Source organism: Zonotrichia leucophrys, chromosome 4 (assembly GCF_028769735.1).
Source record: "Zonotrichia leucophrys gambelii isolate GWCS_2022_RI chromosome 4, RI_Zleu_2.0, whole genome shotgun sequence".
Taxonomy (NCBI): Eukaryota; Metazoa; Chordata; class Aves; order Passeriformes; family Passerellidae; genus Zonotrichia; species Zonotrichia leucophrys.
This window is the reverse complement of record NC_088173.1, coordinates 13,478,888-13,489,165: the sequence shown is the minus strand read 5'-3', so window position 1 is coordinate 13,489,165 and position 10,278 is coordinate 13,478,888. Positions and strand designations below refer to the sequence as shown.

Here is a 10,278-nt window from a genome sequence, read left to right as displayed (position 1 = left end):
AATAAGCTTGAAATTCTATTAAAACTATTGTGCTAATAGCTATTGCAAGTATGTGTAAAAATTACATCTACATTTAATGCATGAAGTTGTTTCTGTATTATAAAATTATTACCTTGTTTTGCTATTGCAGTGCAGTTATCAGATTGTGTGAAAAGCTGTGATTCCATTAAATACATTCTATTGTCAGAAATCATTTCAGTTTTTCCTACAACATACAAAAATAAAATTACTGTGAGCAAGAAAATTATGAACTATTATGAACTTTTTCACAGAAGAAAGACTAATCTAGAGTAAAATCACAGCATGAGAAACTCTACAAAATATCTGAAAACAAAGAGGCAACAATTGAGCAAGGCTAACAATATTTACACTTTTATTAAAAAGAAAATTATTGTATTATAACCAGATGTATTTCAGAAATAGCAGATGGAAAACAAGTAAATCACTTAAATAATTTAACAATTCAAATCTGTCTGCCTGAAACAATGCTTTTAAAAATACCTAGAACAGTAAAATCACACACAGAAACAACTTAGAAAATAGAAAACAGAAGATTAACAAACAAACATAAGATCAACTTAAATAATTTTAGATACTCCAAAAAAACTGCAACATGAAGGATGATAAAAAGATGTATTTAAAAGAGCTAAGACCAACTTGAATTGAATAGAGCAAAGACTTTCATTATCCCATTAAGATTTATACTAAGACAATATTTAGAAGAATAAACTTGAACAAAATAGAAAATAAAACTCTACTTAAAATGCTACCTGAGATTTCCCCATATACTCTGACTTGCACCAATGTTGTATGAATGATTGAAAATGCTAATTACTGGTTTATGTGGACCTAAGAAGAAAGACCAAGTCCCTACAACTCTAAGAAGAGGCAGGCAGTTGTAAACTATGCAAGAGTCACTAGAGCTATGGAAAGCTGAACACAAGAGTCATCACACAGGGGATTGCACCAGTGATGTAAAGAATGTTGCGCTACGCAAAGAGGGCTGGGTGTCACACCAGACATTCTTCCAACCCAGAAGATTTTCCTGAAGAAGGGCATGTTGTAAACTTCAGGTCAGAAAAGTCTATATTTATACTTTCACATTTTAATGGCTTTGTTTTGCCAAGCTCAGAAAACAAACCAGACCTATTTCTAGGTCATGGAACTTGAGCAGGTGCATCTGAATTCTGCATTCACACCACCCAGCATTTCTCCAGTGTGGAAACAAACATTTTAAAAAACCCCACCAGGTAACCAGGAGAACTTGGTGAAGAACCTGATTTCCTGATCAGGACATAAAACACATTTGAAATGTTACTGCTAAGATGTGTTACTCAGTAGCAGCAAGAGAAAATTGTGTCTTATGGAAAATACAGAGGGCTTCAGCCATAGCTTGGCTTTGCTGTGATCACACAGCTGCCCAGGCGTTGCTGATACTGTTGGCAGCTGTCACACCTTCCCAGAGATCTGGTGAACACCATGACAAGCATATCCCTGGCAATGAACTGGAACGTGTAGAAAAGCAAAGCACAATGCTAATTATCTCTTAGCACAACTTCTATCTCAAAAAAAAAATGATAGCAAACAGAATATTTCAAGCAAGCAAGTAGGAAAATGAAGCTTCAAGTATCCATCAAACATAACAATTAAGACCCTGGAAGTATACACTTCTCTTGAGATGCAAACCTTGCCCCGAAGGTCACAGTTTTTGCGCAGAACACAACATTCTCCAGATGTCATTTCTTCCATGCAAAATCAGTTTAAACTATAATTTAAAAAGAATAATGAATATACAAACATCAGAGATCCTTTCAGCATGCATTTTTTTCCTGGAAGCACAAAACCTGAAAGTCACGGATTCCAAGAAGGGATATACATTCCATCATGTAATGAAATATGTTTGGAAATTACTAAAGAAATTATTTTCTGCAGAGATCTACACCAAAAGCAAAAGTACAACATTGTTTTCAGCTGCAAAGGATGCTTTCAAATTTTGCTTTATGCTTATTTTGAATAAGTTTTAATGGTATTACTGGAACAAATACAATCCTGACTTTTAATATAATGACATGTGCAAAAGAGATCTGGCAAAACTTGGAAAACTCTATTCATGCCTTGCTCTAGGACACACTGACAAAATGACCTTGAGAAAGTCCTTCACTTTTCTTTGTCTTTTCTTCCAAAATGCAGTCTGAGGATAATGAGTTATGCTTTATATCAAAATATATTTACCAAAGAAGAGCAAGTAAATAGTAAATTAACTATTATGGAGTCTAACAAGTAATTAATTTGCTTATATACATGGCTTGCAAACTGTCCACAATACCTGTATTTTATGAGTTTACCAAAATCTGTAATGTGTACTATTATGTTTATGTCATGACTGCATTAATAATCAAACAATTAATAGATATTCTAGAGTACTGTAAATGGTTATGACAGCATGTATAATCCATTAATTATTCACTGTAATGCACAACTGTGACATTAAAGATGATTTTTGTTATCAAGGTATGTTGAGACCTATCAGGAAAATCCTCTGGAATTCTGAATCTTAGCAAGACTGTTATTGCGTCTACAGCATACCAAGTGTTTACTGTACAGTCCTATAGAGAAGTGAAATTAATTCAGAGTAAAGACTGTGCCATCCTTATAAATTTTCTTCCTACTTTTCCAAGTTAAATTAAGCACTTTTCAAGTGCTCTCTTCCTGAATATCTTCTGCACAAATCCTTGCCAAAGGAAATATTAATATGCTCACTTCCTACAAGTTTATTCCTTGTGTCACAGGTTGGGTAATTTTTCCCTCCTACTTCTATGTCCCATGCTTGTCCCATTACAACAGAACTCCTGGTCTATTTCATATTAATTTTTATCCACTTCCTCAGTTTCCTTCCAAGATGTTGACCCTCCTCCAACTCCTCATCCTCACACTACAGACATGCTCTAATAAACAAACACACCTTATGTTGACTCTTATTGCTGTTTCCAGCACTAACACTTCTCAATGTGCTGCTTACACTTACTGTCCAATCTTCCCTCTCTCCAGCTCAGTATAAGCTCCTCAGACAGGTAACACCCAGCTAAAATAACCCTCACTAACACCTGCCCAAAACAAACTCAAAGCTCACACTACTTTGTCCTTCTTGATCATCTTTGTCATCACCAACCTCATTATTTCTCTTCAACTCTTATCCTCAATTAGCTCTCTTCTGGCTCTCTTATTCTTCTCTTTCTGACTTCAAATATGCATCAATCTTAAAAATGAGAACTTACCACAGCTCCACAAATCGTTCCTGAAAAAACCCAACATATCTCTTCTTGGCATCTTCCCAATACACTGTCTATTCACCTCTGTCTAGGCTGGGGGTCAGGATGTTCTGAGTGACTCCTTGTGCTCCCCCTTGTGTCTGCCATCAGGCTCGGACTGCTGACTTTCGATGAAAAGCTTTTTGATTTTGTGTCTGGCCTAGCCTCAGTGCTAAGGTTTCCAGTGTCTTGCATTTGTAAGTAAACAAGGGTATGCACTACTTTGGAAAAGTTGATCTCTACTTTGGAAAAGCAGTGTTTCAAGCTGGCTATTCACACACCAAAGCACAATGCAGTCAGTCACTAATCTCTCTCAAAAATGTAGATCTAGGTTATTTTTAGCTCAAAATTGTTAAGAACAAAATCCAGTCTTTATGCTATGCCAGCAACGCAGAGCACCCACAAACTCAGCCTAGAAAAAAATAATCCATCCAAAGCTGCAAAAGATCTAAGGAAGATGAAGCTTGAAAGATTGCTTTCAATAATTCAGAGAGATTACATTTTCAGAACTGTTTTAACCATTTCTCTAGGAAAGTATCAGAATATTGAATAATAAACACCAACTAACTGTATGAAAACCAAAGGTTCTTTAGCTTTTTTAAATGACATTTCCAGTTAGTTCTGGAAATGCTTATGCTCAAGGTAGAGTTAGCAGTAAATTCCTTACAGGATATGTTTGAACTTCTACACTGAGTAGCAAACTGCCCCTCATCATCAAACACAGGAAAGACCCAAATCAGGCATTTGGAGCAAAAAGCAAACTAATTAAGAATAACTCTCAAAGTAGCCAACACATGTCCTGGGCCAGCCCTGCTTTTGTCAAAACTGTTTGGAAGCAAAATCTCTCCTGGAAATAGATATGTGGGCTCAGAGAAGGGAGAGCAGAAGCAGAAAAAGCAGCAACTCACTAGTTATGCAGTCCTTTCTTTAAATACTGGCAGTTATGGGTAAACAATACTACTGCTACAGAAACATCAGATGAAACGATCTCTGTGGATGGGATGATGATACCTAACAATAACTTCAAAAACTAACTAGAATTTTTATGATAAAGACTATATTAAAATGTCATTTTAAAAGCCCCAACAATTTAAATAACCTAAAAAACAATTACAACCCCCCACCAATCTAAATCAAAGATGGTGGGGAAGGGACTGGCAAACAATCCTTTCAGGCTAGACCCCCACTCCAGGCTTACTTCAGACCCCCCACTGCCTTTCCTCCCTAGCAGCATCCCACCACCACTCCCATCTCCCACTCACCATACCCTGTGACACCTGAGTGCACACCCTGGGGAGACCTTATCAGTCTGGGCAGTCAGGCAGCAGCTGTGGGCATCGCTGTCTCAGGGGTCTGTGCACGACCAGCAGCAGAAGCCTCGAAATGTTAAAGGGGTGTTTGCTTTCCTGTGAAAAGAGGAGACACCAGACATGGTGAGTGAAGTATGAGGGAAAAAAAGGAAAGGTCAAAGGTAGCAGGCAGCCACATATATTAAATAAAACTCCCTTCCACTCAGCCTAATTCTAGGGACCCTCTATGCTTCCCCTATGCACCTGCTTTTGGTCTTTGCCTGGGAGAATATCTCTTTTGGGGGCGGGGGAGCTCTCTTCCCCTTTCTTAGAATCTGGGGAAAGGCTCCATTTTCTCAGGGGGCCAAGGTACAAAGGGTGCTTCTGGAAATCACAGCTGGCATCCACTTCTCACACTTGAGGCTCGTGAGAAGAGACAGCAGACCTAAGAGCACCAGAGGGCAAGAGAGACAGGGGATCAAATGTACCATCCCATTGACTCATGCTAACAAACACACTGGTGAGAAGAGATGCACTGCCCTGTAAAGAATGTCTTTTTGTGGAACAGCCAAGGTTTTAGCATCTACATTAAGATGAATTCTATCTTCATTACTGATACTATATTACCAAATTAAAAAAAAACTCTTAGGAGTTCCTTGGTATAATATTTTTCTGTTTGATTAGCTCTGTAGGGCAAACTCCTTGGTATGCATCTATACCTTCCTGCATTGCCTTTTACATACAATTAAGTTATTCAACAATTAATCATAAGCTCCTGTTTTCTTATGGGGGTCAGCCAGAAAGAACAGATGAGAAACAGATAAGGATGAGAAACTAATGGGGGAGTCATTTCATCTTCAGTTGAGACCCAGACATTTTTCTAAGAACCAGATGCTGCATAAAGGCAGATCTTCACTACAGCCTTTATCTTCTTTCACTCTTGGTGCCAGTCAAGCAACTTCAGCCTGCCCAGGCCTGTGCTTTCCAGTCTCCTCCCTTCGTCTCAGAAAAGGGGATTGCCCGTGGGTCTTGCGGGGGTCTGACCTTGCAGGGGTGAGAAGAGGGTGTAATGCACAAAGGCACGCGGTCTCCTCCTCGGGACGGCCGAGGCCCGGAGCATGCCGGGGTATTTACAGACCTCGCTGCCGGCGAGTTCCACACAGTGCGTACAGCACGAAGCGGCTCTCTGGCCGTGACTCGAGAGAGGCGCAGCCCAGTCCTGCTCGCTGATGCCTGTGAACACAGCACCGCCTTCCAGGCGGGCAGTGCATCCCCGGGCAGCTCTGCTGTTGGGCACGAACCCATGGCGCCCCTCTCTGAGGGAATCCAGGCTCATGAGGGCAAGGCTTAAAGCACTCCCAGACCGCTCTGGGCAGGCTTTCAGCCCTCAGCGCTGCCTCTCGCCTGCATGGACCGGTTAACACGGCCTGAAGCGCTCCTGCCAGCTCCCCATCTCTCCTCCGGTGCCTCCCGGGAGCTATAAATACAGCGGGCACATGCTCTGACACCGCGTTCCCCAGCAGGCACCAGATAACTTTAATTTGCCCTTTAAACGTCCCGGGCCCCGCGTCCCTCGCAGCCGCCGCTCGGGGGAGCATGGCGGGGCGGGCCCGGCGGGCCGCAGCCAATGGCCGCCGCCCGGGGGGGCGCCTCCTCCTATCGCGAGAGGCCGCGGGTTATAAGCGGGGCGGCGCGGGCGGCGGGGACATTTGTCCGGCGGGGTGGGGAAGTGTCCGCTCGTTGCCTCTCTCCGGGCGGGGCTGTCGGACCGGCTCGCGGCATGGGTGACCAAGCGCTCAGCTTCGTCAAGGACTTTCTGGCCGGCGGGATCGCCGCCGCCGTCTCCAAGACGGCTGTCGCCCCCATCGAGAGAGTGAAGTTGCTGCTGCAGGTGAGGGGGCGACGGGGGGCGGCGGTGCCGCGCCACAGGTGGTGCCGGCTCGGCGGGCGCTGCCCGGCGTGACTAAATATGGGAAGGAGCTCGGCCGGCTCCGGTTACGCGGGAGCTGCCCGGGACATTCAGCACCGCCTGGCGGTGCCGGGGCAGGGCCGGCCCCGTCCGTGCCCTTCAGCGTGCGGGGTCACCCTGCGGTGCCCGTCTCTCACCGTGCCGTCCTCCTCCTTCCTCCCCGCAGGTCCAGCATGCCAGCAAACAGATCACGGCCGATAAGCAGTACAAGGGCATCGTGGACTGCATAGTCCGCATCCCCAAGGAGCAGGGCATCGCCTCCTTCTGGAGAGGCAACTTGGCCAATGTCATCCGATACTTCCCCACCCAGGCCCTTAACTTCGCCTTCAAGGACAAGTACAAGCAGATCTTCCTGGGCGGAGTGGACAAGCACAAGCAGTTCTGGCGCTACTTCGCGGGAAACCTTGCGTCCGGGGGTGCCGCGGGAGCCACCTCCCTCTGCTTCGTCTACCCGCTGGATTTTGCCAGGACCCGGCTGGCGGCTGATGTGGGCAAAGGAGCCACTGAGAGGGAGTTCTCCGGCCTGGGCGACTGCATTGTCAAGATCTTTAAGTCTGATGGCCTGAAGGGCTTGTACCAAGGATTTAGCGTGTCTGTCCAGGGCATCATCATCTACAGAGCAGCCTATTTTGGGGTATACGATACGGCCAAGGGTAAGAAGTGCATGGAGGAGTGACTGCAAGGGAAGACCCTTTCAGTAAAGGCATTCTAGAGCACTTGGCAATACAAGGACAAGCAGGGCTTGGCTCGGCACCAGTTGAGTGCGGTGCTAGAAATGTGTGCACAGGTGTTTCTGACATGCTTTCCTGCCTCCCTTTTTCTTGCTGCTCTGAAATGCCTTGGGTTTGGATTGACTCTGGCGTTGGTGGGTGATTATTTCTTCCACAGCCCTTTCCCTCTGTACTGATTCTGTTCATTTGTTCTTGATGACAGGTATGTTGCCTGATCCAAAGAATGTGCACATCATAGTGAGCTGGATGATTGCCCAGAGTGTCACTGCAGTGGCAGGGCTGGTTTCTTATCCTTTTGATACTGTGCGACGTAGGATGATGATGCAGTCTGGCCGAAAGGGAGGTAAGAATAAGTGCTCCTCTTGTTCTGGCTGCAGAAAGTTTCTCTTCATCAGGATAAGATAAGAGATACTGGGTATTTTTTTGCCTTATAGAAAATTAATAACCTTCTCATTGGAGTCTTTAAAAAAACTATGGGGAACACATTGATGGTTAGTTATTTCTATCATGTTGATCTCAAGGACTGAGAAATTACTTGGTTTCCTATGGAGAATTAATTTTCCTTAATTGATTACTAAAGTTTAAATCCTTGCTGTACTTTGCATATTCCCTGTTGTTTTAGAGATACAACAGTTGAAACATACTTGCTGTCTAACTTCAAGCCTTGTAACCTTTGTTTGTTTCCACAGCTGATATTATGTATAAGGGCACAATTGATTGCTGGAGGAAGATAGCTAAAGACGAAGGATCCAAAGCGTTCTTCAAGGGTGCCTGGTCGAATGTGTTGAGAGGCATGGGCGGAGCTTTTGTATTAGTACTTTATGATGAAATCAAGAAGTATGTCTAAGACACAACATCATAATGCAGTAGTTCAATTGTTCTCAATCAACTTTTTTAAAAATACGAACTTGTGATGTAATGGACAACAAAATATTTCCTAGGGAAACAGAATAAAATTTGAGTAATGTATGTGGCAGAGATAAGGACACATTAATTTAAAAATTGTTCACAACATCACAGTTACATTTTCTATGAGAATTCCTCCACCATTTGTATCGGAACTTGTGTATATATTATACTTCAAATTGCAGGTAATAGATTTTGTCTAAAGACAAAATCTAAGTGATCTATACCTAATCTAATATTGTGAATTCTTAATAGATTGTCATAAATATTTATTATACTAATCAATGTCTCTAGCTACCCAACACTGTGATGACATGACTTAAAATCATGTTTTCTTCTAAAGCTCTATTTTTAATATATTATTAAGTGAAAAGTATGTCTGAAATCATAAACTATATTAAAGCACTAGGCTGAGTTCTTAACTGTAGCCTCTTCCCTGACAAACTATACAGTAATATGCTTGAAACTGTAATCTGATTTTTCAGACATACTTTGTAAAACATGGAAATACAGTGTTCCAGAAATTCCCTGTATTGTCACAAAGGAAAAAGTTGTCTGCTCTGATGTTCAATTGAACTAAAACTGAAATGAAATAAATTATATTAATGAATTTTTTCCTGTTGTTTTCAGTACACTGAACACATTACAAGCATGTTCTCCAAGGTAATGTGCTAATCAGAACACTGTTAGTGGCTGTCTCTTGAAAGTTGTTTCAACAGAACTTTGGGTAGGTGAAGTTATTGAGGTTATTGATCATTCTACAATTGCAAAACCAAGTGGCTTCAGTTTAAGTGTCCAGAGATCTTAGAGATAAGCTTCCACCTAGTTTTAGCTGCTTGTATAATTTGTTTATATTACCTTTCACTTTGAAGCATCTCATTGAATAGTGAAGCCATTATTGCTAATTTACTTGAAAAATTACTTTAGGATTGAATACTCGAGAGTTATTTTAATAACTACACATTGAACCATTATGAACACGTTGCACTATTAATTACCAGTGAGATGAGAACATGCTTAATACACTTTTTAAACTTTAGATGCTGCAGGGTTGTGAATGCATGGAAGAACAGGCTGTCTGATTGGGCAGAGGAGGGAAAGTGAGGTGTGGCCATTGCAGTTGTTCAGTTAGACTACATATAGACAAGCATTTGCTATGTGTCCAGCTAGGACAAAAACCACAGAATCAGAGCATAGTTTGTGTTGGAAGAGACCTTAGAGTCCCTCTAGATCCAACACCTTTGCCATAGGCAGGGACACAGTCTGCTAGGCTCAGTTCCTGGCCTTGGACACTTCCATCATTTGGGTGGCCACAATTTCTCTGGGCAACAGGGTAAGACTAAGCAAATAATAATCAAATAAACTTTTATCTCACGTTCATCTTTTTCTCCTTCACATGTATGGCTTACAGTCATCCTTTTCCCATCTTTGAAACATTTTTCAGATGCAGGTAAGTCCTAGCTCACTGTCACTTGGCATGAGAAGCTCTGGTTGTCTGCCATAGATTCAGAGCAGCAGCTCTGTTCTCCTTGAAGACAGGTACCAGTCTGGAAGCAATATCCACTTGAAAAAAGGAAGCATTTGGAAATACAGGTCCAAAAAATGGCAGACTGTTTTTAAATTAACCAAATACAGAATTTTTTTTTTTTTTTGTCCCAGGACAAAACCTGGCCTCATAGTTTCATCTCTCTTTTTCATGGTTGCTCTCTTTAAATACTTGCTTTTATATATATCTGGTCTCTTTTCTTTCCCATGGTTAATAAGCAGGGTTGCAATCTATCAAACCATAAGTTTATGAAGAAGATATTTCTGCTGGTTTTCAAAGCACATTAGTTTTCCTTAAAAACTCTGCCAGTTTCTGTTCCCTCTCTTCTTTTTCCTCTGCACTTTCCTCATGGCTCCTTATAAGAAGCTTGCTAACACAATCCAGCTATCCAGTTCTCATTTAGCTCACTGATAAGGCTGCAAGTGGCATTTGGATGTGCTAGGGAAGATCTCAGTTGGCTAGAAAGAGACACTGTACTAAGCAGATGTACAAAAACTTGGGGGAAATGTATATCTGAACAAGATAATTA

General features: G+C 42.1%; 1 protein-coding gene across 1 annotated transcript; it reads left to right on the top strand.

The window, feature by feature from the left end:
* The first annotated feature begins 6,298 nt into the window (after positions 1 to 6,298).
* On the top strand, positions 6,299 to 8,813 carry SLC25A4 (solute carrier family 25 member 4). Its single transcript, XM_064710538.1, has 4 exons — positions 6,299 to 6,488; positions 6,733 to 7,219; positions 7,500 to 7,640; positions 7,987 to 8,813. Exons 1-4 carry the CDS (start codon positions 6,378 to 6,380, stop codon positions 8,142 to 8,144), a joined length of 897 nt encoding a protein of 298 aa, XP_064566608.1. The 5' UTR covers positions 6,299 to 6,377; the 3' UTR covers positions 8,145 to 8,813.
* Positions 8,814 to 10,278: the final 1,465 nt, after the last annotated feature.